Source organism: Hemicordylus capensis, chromosome 5, assembly GCF_027244095.1.
Source record: "Hemicordylus capensis ecotype Gifberg chromosome 5, rHemCap1.1.pri, whole genome shotgun sequence".
Lineage (NCBI taxonomy): Eukaryota > Metazoa > Chordata > Lepidosauria > Squamata > Cordylidae > Hemicordylus > Hemicordylus capensis.
In genome coordinates, this window is record NC_069661.1 from 22,557,277 (window position 1) to 22,580,646 (window position 23,370).

The 23,370-nt window shown below is 45.8% G+C and overlaps 1 protein-coding gene across 7 annotated transcripts in view; it reads left to right on the top strand.

The window, feature by feature from the left end:
• HERC3 (HECT and RLD domain containing E3 ubiquitin protein ligase 3) overlaps window positions 1–23,370 on the top strand; it is a 102,299-nt gene that overhangs the window by 75,301 nt on the left and 3,628 nt on the right. For 6 of the 7 annotated variants that reach the window (XM_053254886.1, XM_053254887.1, XM_053254889.1 and 3 more), the window contains 13 exons: window positions 6,373–6,484; window positions 7,681–7,870; window positions 10,602–10,765; window positions 11,698–11,811; window positions 13,069–13,092; window positions 13,179–13,268; window positions 15,566–15,736; window positions 17,388–17,531; window positions 17,692–17,858; window positions 18,602–18,668; window positions 20,019–20,101; window positions 21,456–21,639; window positions 23,047–23,149. In XM_053254886.1, coding sequence (XP_053110861.1) covers window positions 6,373–6,484; window positions 7,681–7,870; window positions 10,602–10,765; window positions 11,698–11,811; window positions 13,069–13,092; window positions 13,179–13,268; window positions 15,566–15,736; window positions 17,388–17,531; window positions 17,692–17,858; window positions 18,602–18,668; window positions 20,019–20,101; window positions 21,456–21,639; window positions 23,047–23,149 — 1,613 coding nt within the window. Of the gene's footprint in view, window positions 1–6,372; window positions 6,485–7,680; window positions 7,871–10,601; window positions 10,766–11,697; window positions 11,812–13,068; window positions 13,093–13,178; window positions 13,269–15,565; window positions 15,737–17,387; window positions 17,532–17,691; window positions 17,859–18,601; window positions 18,669–20,005; window positions 20,102–21,455; window positions 21,640–23,046; window positions 23,150–23,370 lie in introns of those variants that run through there. The other variant, XR_008308362.1, reaches the window with a different exon arrangement.

Genomic DNA, 23,370 nt, shown 5'->3' on the forward strand with positions numbered 1-23,370 from the left:
TGGTATTAAGAGGCATCTTGCCTCAGAGGCTGGAGGTGGCCTATACCCACCAGACTAGTAGCCATCGATAGACCTTTCCTCCATGAATTTGTCTAAGCCGCTTTTAAAGCCATCCAAGCTAGTGGACATCACCACATCCCGTGGCAGAGAATTCCATAGATTAATTATGCGCTGTGTGAAAAAGTACTTCCATTTGTCGGTCCTAAATTTCCGGGCCTTCAGTTTCATGGGATGACCCCTGGTTCTAGTGTTGTGAGAGAGGGAGAAAAAAATTTCTCTGTACGCTCTCCCTACACCATGCATAATTTTATAAACCTCTATCATATCTCCCTATAGTCACTTCTTTTCCAAACTAAAAAGCCCCAGATGCTGTAGCCTTTCCTCATAAGGAAGGTGCTTCAGGCCTCTGATCATCTTTGTTGCCCTCTTTGGCACCTTTCCCATTTCTATAATGTCCTTCTTAAGATACGGTGACCAGAACTGCACACAGTACTCCAAATGTGGCAGATGGCTGTACCTTAGATTTGTATATAAGGGCATCATAATGTTAGCATTTTTATTTCCAGTCCCCTTCCTAATGATCCCTAGCATGGAATTTGCCTTTTCCCCCACAGTGGCTGCACACTGTCAACGCTTTCAACAAGCTGTCCACCAAGATCTGGTCAGTCACTGTCAGCTCAGATCCCATCAGTATATACATGAAGTAGGGGATTTTTGCCCCAATATGTATCACTTTACACTTGCTTACACTGAACCACATTTGCCATTTTGTCACCCACTCACCCAGTTTGGAGAGATCCTTTTGGAGCTCCTCACAATCTGTTGTAGATTTCACTGCCCTAAATAGTGTAGTGTCATCTGCAAATTTGGCCACTTTGCTGGTTACCCCAACTTCTAGATCATTTATGAACAAATTAAAGAGCTCTGGTCCCAGTACAGATCCCTGGCGGACCCTAATTCTTACTTCCCTCCATTGTGAAAACTATGCATTTATTCCTACCTTCTGTTTCCTCTCCTTCTACCAGTTACCAATCCATACATGAACCTGTGCCCTTATCCCATGACTTCTAAGTTTATTCAAGAGCCTTTGGTGGGGAACTTTGTCAAAAGCTTTTTGGAAGTCCAAATACACTATGTCGACTGGATCACTTTTTCCCACATACCTGTTGAGAGAGGACTCCAAAAGGTTAGCAAGGCAAGACTTGCCCTTGCTGAAGCCATGCTTTTTCTCCTTCAGCAAGGCCTATTCTTTTAAATGTTTAACAATTTTGTCTTTAGGTATGCTTTCCATCAGTTTACCAAGCACAGAAGTTAAGCTAACCAGCCTGTAGTTTCCCAAATCCCTCCCCCAGATCCCTTTTTGAAAACTGGAGTTAATTAGATCAGCAATTTCACATTTGAGTTTCCTCAGAACTCTTGGGTGGATGCCATCTGGCTCTGGTGATTTATTAATTTTTAGTTTCTCAAAGATAGTTTAGAACATCCTCTCTAGTCACCTCAAATTGGCCACGTTCTTCAGTTTCCAAACCTGAGAAGCTCAATTCTAGAGCAGGTATATGGTCAGTATCCTCCGCCATGATGACAGATGCAAAGCACTCACTCAGCTTCTCTGCAATCTCCTTATCCTCCTTAATAATCCCTTTCATGCTCTCATCATCTCAGGGTCCAACTGCCTCCCTGGTAGGTTTTCTGCTTCTGATATATTTAAAGACGTTTTTATTATTCCCCTTAACACTTGGAGCTATATACTCCTCAAACTCCCTTTTTATATCCCTTCTTGTCTTGCCTTTCTTTTGCCAGAGTTTGTTCCTATTCTGTGAGAAATGTGTTACTGGCTTGCTAACACACTTAAGTGTGGCAAAATTGACATTAATGCTATTGTTGTTCATGGCTGGGTACATGTCTTCTTCACAAAAACAAAAGCTGCTACAGAATGGAAGACTTATTTTGCAGCTGCTCTTGATTTTGTGGTTATTCTCAGCTGATGTTGATCGTCTTGACCATTTTGTTCATGTTTTCTTCCATGGAGGTTATTTCCCTGACTCTTGGGAGAGTGAGGTTCAGATCTTGCCGTGATACTTGTTGGGTGGTTTTGTGAAACTGGTGCTCTGAATCTTGATTTCTCCTATTTTTAAAAACAGGGTTTATTATGACTCTTGCATAATAGTTGTGAAGATGAGTATGAAAGCTTATACTCTCCTGAACCCTGTTATCCACGGGGGTTCCATTCTGCGGGGGGTAGTGAAACCACATATAACGGGACATTGTGGGGGTTAGGTTCCCTAGAAAGGGCAGAAAGTGGGGAAAATTGGGGAGGGGGAGTGCCCTCTTGTTCTTTATGTGTCCCAAGCTGTCCAGCAATGCCCCCCAAAATGCTGAAATTCTGCATTTTTTTCAGCGAAGAAAATCATGGGCTGTTATTTTAAAAACAAAAATGAGCCAAAAATGGCTCCCTTACTTAAAATGGTGGGTGGAAATGACCTTGCAGGTTTCCAACCTGACCCACTGATATGTGAGTCTTAACCCTTTAGTTGCCAATTTTTGTGAATATATCCGGGTTGAGTGGCAGTTACCCGAATGTGGATGCCAGGTCTGCGATTAACAAGGTTTGCCTGTATATAGTTTTGTCCAATGACACTAAGATGCTACTAGCTCAGCATTTGGATTGAACGTCGTAGGTTGCATCAGGTGCGTGTCATACAGGTAGCATCCTCTGAAATCTTGCAGGCAATGGGACTAGTGTTGCCTGTATAGAGATTCCCAGATGTTGTTGGCTGTCTCCCTTCATCCTCAGGTGTAATGTCTATTGCAGTTGAGTTGTAGTCATCAACATCTGGGAATCCCTGTTGCAGGGAACACTGAATGGAGCACATAAGAAGAGCCCTGCTGGTTCAGGCCCAAGGCCCATCTAGTCCAGCATCCTGTTTCACACAGTAGCCCACCAGATGCCTCTGGGGAGCCCACAGGCAAGAGGTATGTGCATGCCCTCTCTCCTGCTGTTACTCCCCTGCAACTGGTACTCAGAGGCATCCTGCCTCTGAGCTGGAGGTGGCCTGTAGCCCTCCGATAAGTAGCCAACAAGACACTGTTGACAAGGCCATCAGCTCAGAGCGCCAATTCAGAATACTTCCTCAGGGCATTGTATTTGGGCAGTGGGGATAAAGCTGCAAAGTGAAATACTGAATGTGTTGGCTTACTGAAGCTTCTAATGATACACAAAGCTAATGTCCCCATAGGAACATAGGAAACTGCCATAGACTGAGTCGGACCATAGGTCCATCTAGCTCAGACTGGCATTCTACACAGACTTGCAGGCAGGAATCTCTCCCAGCCTTATCTTGGAGATGCTGCCAGGGAGGGAATTTGGAACCTAGACACTCTTCCCAGAGCAACTCCATCCCCTAAGGGGAATATCTTACAGTGCTCACACACCCAAGAGTAGTAAAGCTGGTACTTGGATGGTTCAGACAGTGGAGTTGGAAACATTTCTCTGTGTCCTAGTATTTTTTCAGAGTTGTCATAATTCCTCACTTGCGCAGGAATGTGTGGCTTGCTGAGCTTCCCTATGAGGTGTGTGTCAGGGAGAAACCCGTCCTAGTGCAGGGTTTGTCGAACCACACGAACTATGAATATTTTCAAGTCTTTACCCACCTAGAGATGGGCAAGAGGATCCAGTATGCAAAGGATTATAAAACTTCAGTTCTGTGGGTCCACAGAGGCTTCAGTCTTTCTTTCTTCAAAATATAATCCCTATTCACATGTTCTGTGCACGTACAATCTGTGTGCAACATACAGTGAGGGAAATAAGTATTTGATCCCCTGCTGATTTTGTCCGTTTGCCCTCTGACACAGAAATGACCAGGCTATAATTGGAATGGTAGGTTTATTGTAGCTGTGAGAGACAGAATAACAACAAACTCTCAAAAGCCCAGTGCCCAAAAGTCAGCGATGGATTTGCATTGTAGTGAGGGAAATAAGTATTTGATCCCCTGTCAACCAGCAAGATTGACCCAGGTGTCTTTTCACTATATGCCGGTAACGAGCTGAGATGAGGAACACCCTCTGTAAGGGAGTGCTCCTAATTCCAGCTTGTTACAGTACCTGTATAAAAGACACCTGTCCATAGAAGCAAGCAATCACTCAGCTTCCAAACTCACCACCATGCCCAAGACCAAAGAGCTGTCAAAGGAAGACTATCGCCAAGCAGCTTGGTGAGAAGGTGACTACAGTTGGCACGATAACTCGCAAATGGAAGAAACACAAAACAACTGTCAATCTCCCTCGGTCTGGGGCTCCATGCAAGATCTCACCTCATGGAGTTGCAACGATCATGAGAACGGTGACAAAGCAGCCCAGAACTACACGGTGGGGAACTTGTCAATGATCTCAGGGCAGCTGGAACCATAGTCACCAAGAAAACAATTGGTAACACATTACGCCATGAAGGACTGAAACCTTGCAGTGCCCGCAAGGTCCCCCTGCTCAAGGCAGCACATGTACAGGCCCGTCTGCAGTTTGCCAATGCACATCTGAATGATCCAGAGGAGAACTGGGCGAAAGTGTTGTGGTCAGATGAGACCAAAATCGAGCTCTTTGGCATCAACTCAACTCGCCGTGTGTGGAGGAGGAGGAAATCTGCCTATGAGCCCAAGAACACCATCCCCACCGTCAAACATGGAGGTGGACACATTATGCTTTGGGGGTGTTTTTCTGCTAAGGGGACAGGACACCTTCATCGAAGGGACACCGCATCGAAGGGACGATGGACGGGACCATGTACCGTCAGATCTTGGGTGAGCACCTCCTTCCCTCAGCCAGGGCATTGAGAATGGGTTGTGGATGGGTATTTCAGCATGACAATGACCCAAAACACACAGCCAAGGCAACAAAGGAGTGGCTCAAGAAGAAGCACATGAAGGTCCTGGAGTGGCCCAGCCAGTCTCCAGACCTTAATCCCATAGAAAATCTGTGGGGGGAGCTGAAGGTTCGGGTTGCCAAACATCAGCCTCGAAACCTTTCTGACTTGGAGAGGATCTGCAAAGAGGAGTGGGACAACATCCCTCCTGGGTTGTGTGCAAACCTGGTGGCCAACTACAAGAAACGTCTGACCTCTGTGATTGCCAACAAGGGTTTTGCCACCAAGTACTAAGACATCTTTTGTGAAGGGATCGAATACTTATTTCCCTCACTACAATGCAAATCCATCGCTGACTTTTGGGCACTGGGCTTTTGAGGGTTTGTTTGTTGTTATTCTGTCTCTCACAGCTACAATAAACCTACCATTCCAATTATAGCCTGGTCATTTCTGTGTCAGAGGGCAAACGGACAAAATCAGCAGGGGATCAAATACTTATTTCCCTCACTGTATGTGTGTACAGAACTGTACACATGTATCGTCATTTGTGCATTATGATCAGTACACACGCAGCAGTATTTTTCCTGTTTGTACACTTCATTTGAGGGGGCCTGCACCCAGGTTCACTTTTAACATGAACGCACGTACAGTCACTCGCACAAACACATGTCTCTTTGCAGAGATGCCTGTACACATGTACATTGTAATGTCTAAATAGGGCTGTTGTCTCTTCCCTCCTCTTCTTCCACTCACTATTTGTTTCTGAAATGCAGGTGAGTTGTGTGTGTGTGTGTGTGTGTGTGTGTGTGTGTGTGTGTGTGTGTGTAAAAGCTCAATTCCATTGGGGTAGCACACAGGCCTCTCGAGTGAACCTAAGGTGCTCTTTGACTCATGATCAGGGATTCCTGCTACTTGTGATAAGATTACATTTCTACAGATCATTTATTCCCGCTGTGGCGTCTGTTTAGAATTGTTCATACAGACTTGGTAGGTTAGAACTATAATCCATTTGCCATTTGTAAACACATTGGGGCTTTTCACACGGGCAGGCAAAACTGGGCTAAGGAAGCCCAGCCCGGTTTTTCTGGCACGTGTGAACTGCCGAGAGCAAACCCACTTAGGGAGCCCACCACTTAGCCCAGGTTTGGGTGCAAAGGTGCCCAGAAACTGGGCTAATCAATCATGTGTCGGCACCTACACACGAGTAGCCTCTTGACCAGCATAGGGAGGTTCCCCATAATGCACTGTGCACTTGTGCGGTGCATTATAGAAATTCTGGAGGCTTCCTGGCCCCAGAAACTCCCTGCTGCTGGCAGGAGCTGGCCATCATCTGGGCAAACAAGCCGCTTGTCCAGCAAGGGAGAGAGGATCGTCTACAGGGGAGGTAAATGTTTCTAGGCTTCCTCCTCTTTCCTCTCTTTGAGCCCTTTCTCCGATCGTGAGAAAGGGTTCACTGCATAGCTAGCATCTCACGCTGCTTCTTTTAAAAAATAAATATTCTTTTTGTTTTTGTTCAGAATAGACGAGCACTTTAAAACGAGCCCCAAAATTCCGGGGATCAACTTGAACTCCACCAGAGTGATGTTTGATAAACTAATGACAGCTCAGCATTCCATCTTGCTCGATCAGGTACAAACTTCAAGGTATCGCGTTAAAACAAACTGTTTGCATTCTGCAGGGCTGTTGGGGGGTGTGTGTTGATTCCTTATCAAATCACATGAGTGAAGAAGAAGAAATTTTGTATGCAGTCGAACTTCAGAGCCCCACAGTCTATTCGCTTGTGTGAATAAACTGTTGGTCCACACCTAATTGAAGACTAGCTTTGTCAAAACTCATACAGTTCCCTCCCCCCCATTTCTGTAAGTGTGGACTTACATTCTGCCTCAAATGCAAGTCTAAAGCTTGACAGCTGTTTCTCCTGTGCAGTGGCACTGTAAATGTCATTGGAAGGTTTGGAAACCAGCCCCCTCTCCTCCCAGAACACAATTACAACCTGGGGCAAGATCCTCCCAAACTCTGGGTAGGCTTACAGTTGCTTGCTGTGGCACAGCTTCTCTCCCTGCTAGTCTCCTCCATTCCCTGTTGGTGCAGGAGGTCCTCCAGGATGGTTAACTCCTCTCACATGCTCCAGTGGCAGAACACGGCTAATTTTCGTATGCCTTTAGAGATGATTGGAGGAGTGAGCCCCTTCAGTTTTCCCCATCCTGCTGCTCTGGAGACACACACTCCTTATATAGGAACATAGGAAGTTGCCTTATATCGAGTCCGGCCATTGGTCCATCTACCTCGATCCATGGCAGAGCTGTTGAGAAGGGCTTTCACTGACACCCAAAGCCTCATGTTTAAGACATAAATGCTGGTAATTGGTCTCAGCATACCCAGTATTGCTGCCCAGGAACTTGGGAAAAGGAGTTGCTGACGTTTCCTGGCTTGATTCACTGAGCTGGGAGGCACTGAGAACATCTTTTCCCCAGGTTCTCAAATAGCCAATCCTGACTGCTACAAAAAGCTTTAAGCGTGAGGCTTTGGATGCTGCTAGGAACCCTCCACACCAGCCCTTTCTGCTGACAGCCCTTCTCTCCTTTGCCAGAGTTACTTCTAGGGATGGGGTGAGGGTGGGGGTGGAGAACTAGCAGGTAGGGGTTGTAGTACCACATCAAGCGAGGATGAGTGAAGAAGTTGGATATGAGCTTCCCTGTGCTTGGTGGTCTCCAAACGTTGCCAGAAAAAGCTCAGGAAAATCATGCTGTAGGAACTCCGAGATCTTCAAACAGAACTGTGGTCTTTGCCTCATTGTTTATTTTTCTTCTTTGTACCTTTCCCAGATCTTGAAGAGCTTTGAAAGCTTTCTGATCCCACAGCTGCCCAGCTCCCCGCCAGATGTTGAAGCCATGAGAATCTATTTGATTCTCCCAGAATTTCCACCATTTCAAGACTCCAAGTACTACGTAACGTTAACCCTTCCCTTGGCAATGGCCATCCTGCGCCTGGACAGAAACCCCAGCAAAGTCTTAGGTAGGAAAGTGCGCACTTCAGCTTCTTGGTTCTTTTTAATGCACACCCACCTTTTTTGCTGTGCCACACCCGCCCCATGCCCCTCATGGCACCATAGGGGAACATCTCATGCTTTGAGAAGCCATTAGTGCAATGGGAGGCAAGGTGTGGCCCTCCAAATATTGCTGAACTACAACTCCCATCACCCCAGCCACAATTTATTACAGCTGGGGATGCTGGGAGTTGCCTACCCCTGCATTGGGGCCTCTGTGATATTGGTTGCCATTATATCAGTCTTCATCCTCTGACTTATTTGCATGTCTGGCAAGCAGCACATCTTGCACAAAGGGAGGACAGACATTAATAGTCAGGAATAAAATGTGCACGTACTGAGCAATAACCAGCCCATCCACATCTACAACACATCCTTCCGTAAAGTTTTGTCACAATTTGGTGGGCATTTGCTATAACTTTTCATGCTGACCCTTTTCCTAAGAGTCCAATGGAACCTTGCTTTTTAGATAGATCATTTATTTATATTTCAATTAATCTATCTGTATTGTTTTAATATAATGACTGACATCCTGACTAATGCTGCAATCTTCCCTTCCTTCTGAAAGGAAGTCACCTGTGCCTCCCAAAACTATGTATCTGAAGGCTGCAGGACCCTCAGGGACATGGTTTGTGAGAGACAGGTGATTTGAGAGGAAGGAGAAATTGCCCCTTTTCCATTGCAATGGAAAATGCTGGTGTATTGATGCAGCTTTAGTTTGGATGTTAACTGATAAATACAAACACATCTTACCTTCCCCTTTCCCACTCCGCCCTATCCTAAAACTGAAGAGCAGTGAAAACAGAGAAGGAAGAAGAGGGAAAGGAGACTCCCAATATTCCTGCTTGTCAGCTTACAACTATATACAGGCATTAAGGGTAATGAAGAGGTACCCATTGATCAGCATGCAAAGAGCCTGATTGAGAGACTGATCAGTTTCAAGAAAGTTTTGCCAGATTTACTTTCCCCTATGCATCGCAATCCAGTACCGAGCCAGTGGTTGATTTCCAGTGTTGTAGGATTATCCCCTTGGCCATTAGGATGGTCCTTAGAAGCCTTGCTAATGCTAACCTCTGTACTCCCAGATAACTTCTGTTCTGGAGTTGCTTTATGCCTCCCACCTCCCCCTTCTACATATTGGAGCCTAATTCATATGCACAGGCTGCCCCACTGAGCGGCCATTGAAGCTGAAATGTGGGGTTGCAGCTCCAGACAGTAAGCTGGTTGTGTGAAGCAGCTGCTAAATGGTCCAGGCAATACTTGCCACGCTTCTGGAGGTGATCACCTGCAGCAGAGCTTTTCACTAAGCAGGGAGTTGGACTAGAAGACTTTCAGGGTTCCTTCCAGTGCTGACATTCTTGATTGTCATCCTGCTTTTCAGAGGCTCATGGAAGGAATCCAAGTCTAAAGTTTCTTGCTTGAGAATAAACCCCATCATTCTATGGCGCTTACTTCCATGCCTTGGATTGGGCTGTGCCTGGAACAGTGCTTTTTCCCAAAGTGCAAACTTGATCTCCTTGAAGACATTGGAATTTTAGTCAAGACTAGCTTAACCCACGTAGAGCATCTGTGCGCTAGTCCTTGATTGCTCCCCTCACCCCCTGCGCTCCTCTCACCCCCTGCCACAGCCCCCCTCAGCTGAGCCGCACTCCTGCTCCTCCTCCATCATCCAGTTGCTTCCATCCCCCTCACCTGTCTTGGTTGTGGCTGCAGCATTGCTGGCACCTATGGGCCATGCTGCAGCCCCCTATCCCCAGAGACTTCCCCACCTTCACTCGAGCCCTGCTCCTGCTCCTCCCCACAGGAGCAGCAGCAGCAGTTGACCAGGTCCTTCCTCGCTGCCACCACCGCCATGGCCGCTCGTTCCCCTCAAGTCACTGAAAGGCCCAGGCCCGTCCCTCGCCCTTCTTTCTTTTTCTCTTCCCCTCCCTCCTTTTTCTCTCTTTCTCTCTCCTGCACTCGCTCTTCCCCACTGTCTGTCTTCTCCTTTCTCCCCCCCGCCTTTCCTGAGTTAACAGATCTTGTTCATCTTGTTTCCTTATCTAATCCACGCAAGGGCAACCTCCTTCTCCTGAAGGGGCTCTTTCCTCCCTCCTCCCTCACAACCCCTCTCTTTGCAGACCCCTGCCCACTATCCTTTCTGTGTGTGTGTGTGTCTTTGTGCATGTGTATGGAGATTCCTTTCTTCTACAATCAAGAACATCTTCCGACCAGTAACAGTTGCATTCCAACTGTCCTTAACCATCACAGGCTCTTCCTCCCTATCTGCATGTGGAATCTCCACTGCCCAATCACCACAGTGCTTCTGCTTGTGAACTCTCACGGGAGCTGCCACACACAGGATTAGCCATGGGTACGCCTTAGAGAATTAGATAGATAGATAGACAGACAGACAGACAGACAGAAGGGATGTGCAGAACATTTCAAGCTAGAAACGTTCTGTCTCTAAACAGACTGTTTCGAGTGTTCCGAGCCAAAATGCAACACCCTTCAAATGAAGGGCTTGTTCTGTCATAACATTCCAGGCATTTGCGTTCTATCCTGAGCTCGGAACATAATGCAAATCCCATTCCGCGCACATCCCCCCCGCCCCCGAACATGATAGTAGAATGAGGCTAGCATTTCTGCCCTTGGGTTCTGTGAAAAGGGCTGTAGTAATACTAAAGCTAATAATGTGATGTTCTGCTTAATCTTATTCAGATAACTGGTGGTCTCAGATGTGCCCAACATACTTCTTGAGGCTGGTGGATCTCTATAAAGGTGCCGTAGTTTACCTTCTGAATGGAAGAAAAACATTATTGATCCCTGTCTTGTATAGTAGTTACATCACAGCTGCACTAAGACTTCTGGAGAAACTTCATAAAGTAAGACAGTATTTCGTGTGTGTGTGTGTGTGTGTGTGTGTGTGTGTGTGTGTGTGTGTGTGAGGGAGGGAGAGGGAGAGCGTGCCAGCACTGGGCATGTATTTACAGTTATTTAGACTACACACAGTGGGAGGTTGGATTGCAATTGTGGGACCATGTACCCTATGGCACACACCAGCCGCCCATTCCAACCTGCCAACTTGCATGTGTTGGATTTTGCATTTATCATGGGGCCTATATGCATAGAACCCAAAATGGCTGGGTTAAAAACCATCGAGTCTGCATATTGGGCTCTAGGTGTGTAGGCCCCTATGCAGCTGTGAAATCCAGAGCATGAGCAACAGATAGGGTGGGGCCAGGGCAGGTAGGTTATAAAAAGTGGAGCAGGCCAATTTAACTCTGGTTCTCTCTGCCCTCTGCCCTCAGAAAAATTATATATGTTCCAACCATCCACATGGGGTTAGGTTACATAATAATAATTTTACTGTGATAACCTCATTGTTATTGGTACATACTGTAGGTGGCAGATCTCTCAACCATAACAAGTTTAGGAACAGTGAGCAACATCCAGATTAACATCCTTTGTGTTAGAATGTTGCCCATGCACAGTGATTTTTCCCAATCCTCCCCTTCCTTCTGCTGTCCCCTGATGTCCTCTGAAAATATGTCCCTGAGGGCTGGAGGGCCCTTGGAGGCATACATCAAGGTCAGCAGAAGGGAGTGGAGAGACTAGGAAATATCACTGCACACAGGCAGCATTCTAATGCATGGGCAGCATTAGTCTGGATGCTGCTGAGTGAAATTGTGACCTTCAGTACCACTTTAGACGTCTTCCTTGTCTGGGTTTCTTGCTGCTCTGTATGAAGGAAGTGTTTGTTGCCCCTCTCACCGCATTTCCTGTTCTGTTTTTTGTTTTGTTTTTTCCAAATCAGGTAAATCAGAAAGTTAAACATGTAGAATATGACAAGTTTTATATCCCAGAGATTTCCAGTCTGGTGGATATTCAGGAAGACTACCTGATGTGGTTTTTGCATGAAGCGGGAATGGTAAGAGACTTCACCTCTGGTGGGGTGGAGGGAAAGGAATAGGAGGGTGAAATTCTAAGCCCATGTGCACTCTATTGCAAATTCTGTAGACAAAATAGGAACGTAGGAAGGTTGCCTTCTACCGAGTCAGACCTTTGGTCCATCTAGCTCAGTACTGTCTGCACCGACTGGCAGCGGCTTCTCCAAGGTTGCAAGCAGAAGTCTCCTATCTTGGAGATGCCAGGGACTAGACCTGGGACCTTCTGCATGCAGAGTGGATGCTCTTCCACTGAGCAACAGCCCCATCCATCCCAATAAATGGATGCAGGTTATTAACATGCATATGTAATCTGTTTTCAAAATTTTGATGACAAGTTGACAGGTGATACTAGATGGCAGAGAAGTACAGGGAACTGAGCGGGGTACAGAAGTCCATGTGGGTTCCAGGGGTGTTTTCAGAGTTTCCCCCATAACAATAAGGGCTAGTAACTTCTTTTTAAAATTGAAGGTGGAGATTCTCACAGTGATAAGTTGTATGTGCGTGTATATAAAAACTAGCCTGGAACCAAAGACAAGATCAGTTGTATGTGCTCAGTGGGCCTTTAGAAGGTGATTCTTGAACATCAACCTTCTTCCTCCCACCTTGATGCTGTTGGGCAAATCTTTTGGAGCTGAGGCAGCAGTGCTAGGAAGTGAAGAAGGGCAACCTTCCAGCCAGGAAGGCAGTGGGCTGCTCAGGTTAGAGGAGACTCTTGGGAAGCAAGCTCATCTGGTAGCCTACAGCCACTGGAAGAGGAGGGCCCTGCCTCAAGGGGTGAAATGGCCCAGGGAGAAGGGCATGTGTGAGGGAAACAAACTTAGAAGAACTTGACTCTGAAAGGAACAGGAAGGGCTTCGAATAAAACTCATCCAGCCCTTCTCTAGTGGGCTCTGACCTGTCCTGTTCTTGGTGGAGGACATGAGTGCCCTTTCCTCCTGGTGGGATGGGGGTTGCAGTGTGTGTGTGTGTGTATGTGCATGCAGGCACTAAAGCATGAAAGCCAAAACCATCTAGGGGTGTAGTGATTGGAACTGGACAGGCCAGTCATAATCTCTGCTCAGCCACAAAGCTCCCACTTTCACTGTCTCTCAGCCTAACCTACCCCACGGCGTTGCTAGTGAGGGTAAGGGAGGCATTCGCCATGTGTCTCCCATAAGATCTCTGGAGGCAGTGGGGGATAGAAATAATGCTCTGGCCCAAAGCTTATGTTGTTGCATTTTTCTCTCCTTCCTCTGCAGAAAGTAAGACCATCGATCATGCAGGTAAACATACCAGTTACTCTTGCCACAGTAGTTTTCAGCAGATGTCCAGGCTGCTTCCATTAAACTGAACTGCTCCTCCTTTCCAGGATGCCGTGACCCTGTGTTCGTACCCGTTCATCTTTGATGCACAAGCAAAGACCAAGATGCTGCAGACGGATGCTGAGCTGCAAATGCAGGTATCTGGCAAGTCTTTTTTCTTGCCTTTTTTGCCTTTTCCCTGTACAGGAAAGAAGTAATTAAAAAAAAAATATTTCGTATTTTGACACAGCTATGCATGCAGTTTAGCAATGATCAGATATCCAGAAATCCTCTTTGCTGTGATCAGGGGCAGGTAGAAGGTAGATCAGGATCTACTGGTAAATCTCTGGATAATATGTAGTAGATCATCCATAGTTTTTGATTCCCAGGAAGTTTTTCACACCTGGCTTTTAGTTTGTATCTCCTCCTACGGAATGGAGGTGTGCTTTCACATATCAGCCAAATTTACCCCGAAGTCCCTGCGAGCTATCAGGGAGCACTTCACACACAATTTGGGTTTTTCACCCTGTGTTAGAGTGGAGCCTGATTTATATCGGAAGTTTCAAAAAAACCCACTTTTTGCGTCGGTGTTTTTGGGCAACTTTGAACTCGCAGAAAACCCGTGGTGAAGCCTGCTGTCTGGGAAAGCTCCCCCTATTTAAGAGCAAGGCTTCTCAACCACTCACACACCCCAGTTATGTTGGTGAAATGAAGAAAGCTGAAGGGAACCCCAGGAAGTTAGTTATAAGTTATTCGGTCATTGACCAGCAAACGGGAACCCCAGGCAGTGATGTTTCTCATGAAAGGACTGTGAATAGTTCTGGTTCTGAAAAATGCTTTTCTGGGCTGAGGCTGTACTCTGAGGTACCCCATTTCTTATTCCTAAGAGTATGCCCCCCCACACTATTGTGCGCCTGACTGTAATTGGTGAGCCTCTGGGTACTCGTTTTTAAAAGCAGATCTTGCAAGACTGAATTCTGCCCACCCCTGGCTTAGAGAAAAGTTGGAATTGCCCGAGAAGAGGCTGTTGCTTACATTTGCTTTCAGACTAGAAAGCTGACGATGCAGCATCCTCCACTTTTAAAACCAGTGCTTGCATTCATGTTAGAAACAACCTATGATTGTATTCATCCCTGGAAAGAAAATGAAAGTCCATGTCGTGTGCTGGTTAAGATGAGCTCAGTGCTGGCAGGTTCTCAGCTCTGCTTCAGCCCAGCTTCAGGCATTGACAGAGGTCTTGAGCAAGCCTCCTCCCTTCTTTGGGGGTCTCGTTTGTAATATGAGGCATAATGCAGCTGATTTACCTTACAGAGTGGCCTTATGAATGGCTGAGCTTACTTAAGGACAGTGCTCGGAGCCTTTAGGAAAAGCACTGCATAATTGTGTGTTTCCGTAACTGAGGGCTGAACTATGTTATGTGAGAGGTCTGTGGCTTTCCAGATGTGGGAGGGACAGAATTGGATGAGGAGCAGGTCTGCTGAGGAAGGTGGTGTTTAATCTTTTCTCTCCAGGCTGTTCCTCCTACCTAAAGCCCATTTCCCCAAAAGCTGCTGCAGGCATTGTAATGATTTATGTCTCCCTTTTATAGGGCCGACCGCAGCTTCGGGAGGGTGATTTAGATCAGGAAAGCAACGAGGGGAAGGAAGTTCCCCAGTGCTGCTTTCCTGATCCAAAATGCTACACTGCTGTCTGCTTTAAAGTAAAAAGACCTAATTGTGGTTCTCCCATGTAATGTGTAGTTTGGCTCTAATTAGAGTGGTGATTAGTTCAGCATGGGTGAGTCTTTCTCTCATTAATCACTACATTGGGGCATGTTTACAATGCACTTATAGAGGAAACAAGCAGGTGTAATTTGGGGCCACCTTTTTGCAGTGCTGTATGAAGACTGAATTCGGCAGTTGGCTTGGCAAGAACCCCAACCAGAACAAGTCTGGTGTGTACTGTCCAGTAGATGGCACTAGTACAAATCGTAGTTACCTCTCCTTTGAGAAGGGCTTATTATAGTTTCTTCTGAAGTAATGTATATACTCTTTTTTTTTTTTTTTAAATCCTCCAAAGAAAAATTTCCTTGGAAGACTACATGTGGAAAATATTGCAGCAGGTTGAGAAACCTGTGTGGAAGTTGCAGTTAAGATCCATATGCAATATACCAGATGCCTGCTGCTTCTTGGATCTTTCCTGCAAACTCCACATGGGAAGGCACGTGGCTTCTTCCCTTCCCCACCACTTTGTGCTGATAGAAATACTTTGAGGGGCCAGATGAATATTCTTCCTGGCCCAGTCAAAATATTCCCAAATAACTGGCAGGAGCTAGGAGACCATCCATGATTGGCAGCTCGTTTTACAAGATGGCTGTTCTGAGAACTGCTTGTTTCCTCTGCAAGGGGAGCAGGTGGGGGAGAAAAAAGCTGGCGGCTCCCGCCTCTCTAACCCCGACTTCTGTATGTGTTTATAGGTGGCCATCAGCGGAGCAAATTTGCAGAATGTGTTCATGCTTCTCACCCTGGAGCCCCTCCTGGCTCGGAGTCCTTTTCTAGTCCTTCACGTCCGTCGGAGCAATTTGGTTGGTGATGCCTTGAGAGAGTTAAGCATCCATTCGGATATTGACTTGAAAAAGCCTCTGAAGGTAAGAGCCTGGTGGTTACAGATCAGTTTCACAGGAAATGGGTGTTTGGGTATGGATTGGTTTGTTTTTATTTCATCAAGTAATCAACTCATGTCTCTAGACGGTTGTCCCTGAGTTGGTCAAACCTGCGTCTGGATTCTGCCACTTCAGACTATAAGGACAGCCTTGCTGGATCAGGCCCAAAGCCTATCTGGTCCAGCCTCCTGTTTCACACAGTTGTCTACCAGATGCCCCTGGGAAGCCCACAGGCAAGAGATGAAGGCACGCCCTCTCTCCTGCTGTTGCTCTCCTGCAACAGGTATTTAGAGGCATCTTGCCTCTGAGGCTGGAGGTGGCCTATAGCCAGCAGACTAGTAGCCATTGATAGACCTGTCCTCCATAAATTTGTCTAAGCCCCTTTGAAAGCCATCCAAGCTAGTGGCTATCGCCACATCCCATGGTAGAGAAGTTCATAGAATGATTATGTGCTGTGTGAAAAAGTACTTCCTTTTGCCGGTCCTAAATTTCCTGACCTTCCATTTCATGGGATGACCCCTGGTTGTAGTATTGTGAGAGAGTGAGAAAAATCTCTGTCCACTCTCTCTACTCCATGCATAATTTTATACACCTTTATCATGTCTCCCCATAGTTTCCTCTTTTCAAAACTAAAAAGCCTGAAATATTGTAGCCTTGCCTCATAAGAAAGGTGCTCCAGGCCCCTGATCATCTTGGTTATGATTTTCCATCAGGTGGCTAAATGCTCCTTTGTACAGCCCCACACTGGTCTTGTGGTAGCAAACATGACTTGTCCCCCTCGCTAAGCAGGGTCTGCCCTGGTTGCATATAAATGGGAGACTTGATGTGTGATCACTGTGAGATATTCGCCTCCAGGGATGGAGCTGCTCTGAGAAGAGCAGAAGGTTTCAAGTTCCCTCTCTGGCTTCTCCAAGATAGGGCTGAGAGAGATTCCTGCCTGCAACCTTGGAGAAGCCGCTGCCAGTCTATGTAGACAATACTGAGCTAGATAGACCAATGGTCTGACTCCGTATACGGCAGCTTCCTATGTTCTTATGCCCAGTCTTTCTACATAGAAAACTTGGTGTCAGTATGCAGAAACCATGACACAGTAAGAACATCAAACAGCATTGTTTTAAAATTGGAGCAACAATAAAATGTTAGTTAAAAGTCTTAACAACAATAAATGTTTGTTATAATTCCTGGCAAATATAATAGTTCTTGTTTTGCAAACATGCATAATCTTGCTCTGAGATATGCTATCTCCCAACCTTTGTTGGAAGGACATTTACATTCAGGAACAACAAATTGAAGCATGCTGCCCTTAAAAAAAAAAAAAAAAAAAGACTTCCTTGCTTCCTTCTTTTCTTTTCTTTTCTTTTCTTTTCTTGCTATTTCAAAGCTGCCATGCTGAGCATTTCTGTTTTTTTGCCTTCCTTCCTCTCTAGTGCAGCAACATACATTGTTGATGGGCATAAATAGCCCAAAGGGAGCGAGTCAACTCCAGTAGCACAGAGTTCAGTGCTTTTGGAGCTGACTCACTTGCTTATGCACCAGGAGGGATGCATCCTTCCTGGTGCATAATGGGGCAAGTCGGCTCCAAAAGCCCAAGAGCCCTGTTAAAAGTGGTTAAAGGTGGTTTTGTGCACTGTGGCAGGTGATCTTTGATGGTGAGGAGGCTGTCGATGCTGGTGGAGTCACAAAGGAATTTTTCCTTCTGCTGCTGAAAGAGCTCCTGAATCCCATCTATGGAATGTTCACCTGCTACTCGGAATCGAACCTGCTGTGGTTTTCAGATACCGTAAGTTGTTGGCTTATGCATGTGACTGATGTACTAGGGTACCTGCTAAGTAATGCTGGGAGGTGGATGTGAAAGATTGTGGGGAGGGGTTTAGCAGCGTTCTAGATCTACGTCTACGCTTCCCTCCCATTGATGATTCTTTCCCTCTGTATGTCTGAAGTGTTTTGTAGAGCACAATTGGTTTCATCTAATTGGCATAATCTGTGGACTGGCTATATACAACTTTACTGTGGTAGATCTTCACTTCCCGCTGGCTCTATACAAGAAGCTCCTGAACGTGAAGCCCGGCTTAGAAGACCTGAAGGAGCTGTCTCCCACGGAAGGAAGGTAGGAAGCTTTAAGGGTATGTCTTCCTGTACATTTTGCATGAATAATCAGTGTAGGATTGTAATAGTGTTCAGAGTTGGGGGGAAGTGGAACCTAGATGGGTGTAGCCCACATGAAAAACAGGCTGCTTGAAGAAGGAATGAGTCTTCTGTTGTAATATCCTTTGTATGGTTCCGATGACATTTTGAATTGGAATCTTGTTGCCCCATACGTTTGGAGCTTTGAATGTACTTATTAGAATTATTTATTCAATAGAATTATTATCCAATTAAAAAACCCCCCTCAAAACCAGATAGTACAATTGTACATCATATTTATCAAAGGGAAATGCTATATAAGTTGAACACCAATCTGAAATTGGTTTGTGATTCTTACCTCCCCCAAGGCATTTGGGTTAAGAGTGTCACATTCCAAACAAGTTTATATCAGTCTATGCATGGTGGAGGTACTAGTCATTTCCAATATGAAGCTGTACATATTTTTACCGTAGTGAATAAATCAATAATTCCAAATTAACACCTGTGATTGTATTCTTTTAAAATCCTCAAATAACTATTTTTGGATCAGTAGGAATTCTGTAGCACAAACTTCCTCAATTATTCCTAAGATTTTGTTCTAGAAAACCTTAGTGTTTTTAACAAGGGAAGGCTTTTATTCAGTGCACAAAACAACTTTTCATCTTAAAGTGCTGATCTCTCTCCCTCCCTCCCTGCTCTCTGTCTGTCTGTCTCTTTCATTTGTAGGAGTCTTCAACAGCTTCTAGATTACCCTGGGGAGGATGTTGAAGAAACATTCTGCCTATATTTTACAGTAAGACCACATATTTTTTGTTAATTACTTGCTTTCTGATCACAAGGAGGAGATAACGACTAATGTCGCCAAGTTCTGTGTGGTGGCTAGGAAAGCGAGGCATCAGATAGTAGACCAGCTCGCGTAACTTGGGGTTTATTTGGGACATTATACCAAACTGCTGTAAGCACTGTTGATTCTTATTTGTACATATGTTTTGAATTCTGGTCTTTGACTGTAAATAAACTTGACTTGACTTGACTGACAGTAAAACCCAATTAATTATTGGATTGGAAGAGGTTTGTTTGTATTCATGCCCTCTGAGACGCCACCCCTGTCTTTGTGCATCTGTTAATCAAATGCACACTGTGGGCACAAAACAGAAAAAGCATTTTGAAACCCGACTGACTTCAGTGCAAATTATTCCCATGTATCTTTTCTCTGGATTGCACCTCATTGGCTATGATCAGCGACTTGCTATGGCTGTAGGAACGCCAGTGGGTGCGTGCAGTGCCCCTGTAGCATGATGAGTGAGCTGTCGCCATGTTGGTAGAAGAGGCAGCTTGCGGGGAAATGAATAAGGCAGCCCTCGGAGTTTTGCATGCATAAGAGTGTGCTTGGGGCTCTGAATTGGAAATGAGGTTCACTGGGAAGGGGAGGTACACCTGAGCTCTGCCCCATGGATGCATCTGGAGAACAAGCGACTTTCCTTCAGCCTAGAGTCTAAAGTGTGTGTAGGGAGGGAGGAGTGAGATATGGGGCTGACAGACACACGCTTGAGGCCCCGTGTCCTTCCTTCCTAGCCCAGTTCTCTCCCACCCCAGCACACAAAATATCCCTTAAACTGCAAGGGAGGGATGTTCACTTCCTATTTAGCGGGAGGATGGAATTGGACACGGGAAATAAAAGCCTTCAGCTGCAGGACTCTTCTTCTCTCTGCACATTGGGCCCTGTAAGCTGTAAGAAGGGACTACGCCTTCACAGTTTTAAAGGAGGGTGGAATAAATGGGCTGCACATCTGCGTGCAGATGGAGTCTTTGTTGTGTTTTGTGTTGTTTTCAGTGCGATGAGCTCTTGGCTTTCTAGGTGGGATGGGTGCTTGGCTGTATGGCCCATTGGAAGCAGGGCTGCACAGAGAGATGGCTCCTTTGCTCATGCATCCAGGTTACACCAACGGTGCACTTTCCCCCCTTTCAATATCCTTCTTAATAAAAGCCGTATGCCCTTGTTCTTAGCTCTCTTCTTTCCCCTGCAGCACTTTCAGTGAGCATGTGGGAAAAGATTGTTACTTGTTTGTCTTTCGTTTTAAAGCTGTGTTGATAAGATACAGAATGAAGCAATCTGTTGTCTCTTTTTGGGTGGGAAAAACAGATATGCAGAGAAAGCTACGGCGTGGCAGAGCAGAAGAACCTAGTTCCTGGTGGAGACAAAATTGCAGTGCAGAAGGACAACAGGTGTGTTTGGTTCCATGCTGGAGAAGGCCTGGCTCTGTGGTGATTGTCAGTCTTCCCTGTAACAGGATTTCCCAGATGTTGACTACAACCCCCATAATTCCCAGCCAAAGGCCATTGTAGCTAGGGATTATTGTGTGTTGTAATCAACAACATTTGGGATCCCTGTTAGAGGGAACAATTATGGCCACATGAATGATGGTAGCTGGATGGGATATGTTCAGTTCCCAGGCACTAGGGCCTGCACAATTTGTGACCCATCAAGCTGTACAACGCCCATGTACAAAGACACACACATACACACACCTGCAACATACTTTTGGGTTTTAATCTCTGGTTTATTTTTGAATTGTTAAATTGTTTTAAGTTTTTGCATATGTTTTTAACTGGTTTTATGTTATTGTAAACCGCCCAGAGATTAAAGTGTAGGGCGGTGTACAAATTTGATAAATTCATAAATAAAAAATACTGTTTTTGCAGTCCCAGGAGCTGCATTCAGTTTGATAGGTTGCAGGTTGTGCAGGCCTGTATTGTGGAAGTACTACATCCTTTGAGCAAGGAGTCCCCGAATGAAATTAATGGGCAGGAGATTCAGGATAGAAGCAAGTTTCATGTAGTGTATAACTAATATTTTGCCACAAGTGATGGTTCCTAGCTTTGATGTTTTAAAAAAGAGAATAGACAAATCAGTGGAGGAGAGCTCTTATCAGTGGCTATTTTTTGTGATAGCTAGGTGGAGCCTCCATGTTCAGAGGCAGTATACCACTGAATACCAGTTACTGAGGGGAGGGCTATGCATGCCCTGCTGTGGACTGCTGAGGAACAGAAGGCTGGACGATGGAGCTTTTGATCTAGGCAGAACTTCTCTTGCATTCTTGCTTCTTACCCTGCTTACTGAAAGAATGCATAATGGCAGCAGAAAATAGCTGTGCCCATGTTTTGTATTAAATGCACAAGGCAGTTGCTTTCATGTGGATCTGACTGGATGCTCTTGCAAGCAACATTTGGACTTATGTATTTTGTTTGGGTAGACTCCGTTGCTGACATCCCGATTAAGGTATGCACCGAATGATGTTTCAGACATGGGGAGGGTGATTTTTGCTGATTCGGCCCCTGCCTCCTTCATGTTTCAGTCCTTTTTGTTTCCCCAAAATGGGTTGCAGGACCCTCAGGGATATGTTTCCAGGAAGCACAGAGGGCTGCAGAAGGAAGGGGGAGTGGCATAAATTCCCCCTCCCCTCTTGCAGGCTCAGAATATTCTCTGGTGTGCATAACCTAGTCTGGATGTCAGCCAGTGGCTTCAAGTGCAGTGCCCTTACTCTTGCTTCCCCCTCGCTTCTTCTTTCCAATCCCTCAGGGAGGAATTTGTCGATGCCTATGTGAATTACATCTTCAACCTTTCAGTAGACGAGTGGTACAAAGCTTTCTCCACAGGCTTCCTGAAGGTGTGTGGGGGAAAGGTCTTGGAACTGTTCCAGCCCACTGAGTTGAGAGCCATGATAGTAGGGAACAGCAACTACAACTGGAAGGAGCTGGAGGAGGTAAGCAGACACACAGCAACAGTTCAGGCATGAGCTCAACAGGACCTCAGAGGTGGCTGCTTCAGCGTAATCCAGGGCACGGCATAATATGGCCTGGATGTCATGCCGTGCCATAATATTTCATTCTGCCTGCCTACGCTGGCTGCTGTGGCCTCACTTAATACATTTATAGCCTACGTTTTCATCCTGTTTTTGCTATACTGGTGGTGAGAAGTTGGAGTGTCATAGAGTGAACAGAGCCAGAAGGGGAGAAGTGACACAGGGGACCAGATAGTGGGAGGGAAAGCAAAACAAGTGAGGAGTAAGAGACCTAGAGTGAAATAGATAAAACCAAGTAGAAATAGATAAGAATAGATACCAAGAAATAGATAAAATCAGGTTGCTCAGTGGTAGATCACGCACGTTGCATATAGAAGTTCTAAGACCTAATCCTTGGAATCTATAGGTCGAGAGAGCTGGTCTTGCGGCAGTAAGCATGCATTGTCCCCTTTGCTAAGCAGAGTCTGCCTGGATTTGCATTTGGATGGGCTGACATATGAGCACTGTCTGCTCTTAAGATATTCACCTTAGAGGATGGTACTGAAGTTCGGTGGTAGATCATCTGCTTTTCATTCAGGAGGTCTCAGATTCACTCCCTGGCATCTCCAGGTAGGGCTGGGAGAGACTGCTGCTTGACACCTTGGGGAACCGCTGCCGGTCAGTGTAGACCAGTGTTTCTCAACATTTTTGGAGTCATGGACTGGTATGTTACTCGTGCACAGTTTCCTGGACCAGCAGTTAGTAAGGGGGTTGCCCCTCTTGCCCCCAACCCCACACCCAGGTAGCCCCCCCCAAAAAAAACAATTTGGGGCAGCTTTCTGGAGCTCTTCCAGGCAGCTAATTTTTGGGGTGAGGGTGATTTTTATTAGTGATGGCTCACAGACCGGTACCCAACACTTTGCAGATCGGCACCGGTCCACGGACCAGTGGTTGAGAAACACTGGTGTAGACAATACTGAGCTAGATGGTCTGACTTGGTATAAGGCAGCTTCCTATGTTCCTGTGACTGGGAAGGCCCTGGCTGAAACCCTGGAGTCAGTGCAGTGCAGACAATAGTGAGTGGGATGGACCAAGGGTATGAAGGGTGCATCATATGTTCAGTGATGTTTCGAGGTTGTTGGTGCACAGATAATCTAGCACATTGAGGGGCGGGAGTTGCAATTTCACCCCCTTTTGTAAAACATTGCAGTATCCAACAATTTTGGAATGCCTGCTACATCTCTAAATAGCAATGTACAGAGATTTAGCAACATTTGTGGGCCATCTGTGAGAACATGATTATTTGGACTTGCATTCTCAAGTTATGATTATTGTTGTTGATTGTGAGTTCTTAAAAATGAGTTTTAAAATTTGTGACTGTTTCTTCAGAGTGCCATTTACAAGGGAGACTACTCAGTGACACACCCGACTGTGAGAATGTTCTGGGAAGCTTTCCATGAGTTTCCTCTGGAAAAGAAAAAGAAGTTTCTATGTAAGTATCTAATTCAGGGTATTGGCAGTTTTCCTCTGGCACTAGAGCTGTAGCCTAATCCAGAGTGGTGATTCTGACAACCGAAGGCAGACGCTGCCTGGTGGAATATTATATTTGACATCTTCCACGAGATGGCGCTGTTCTTTCACTTGCTGTAGTGTAGAGGCTAAGCCTGTGAATGATGTGGTGGGAAGTGCCTGTTCCATATTTTGCCTCCATGC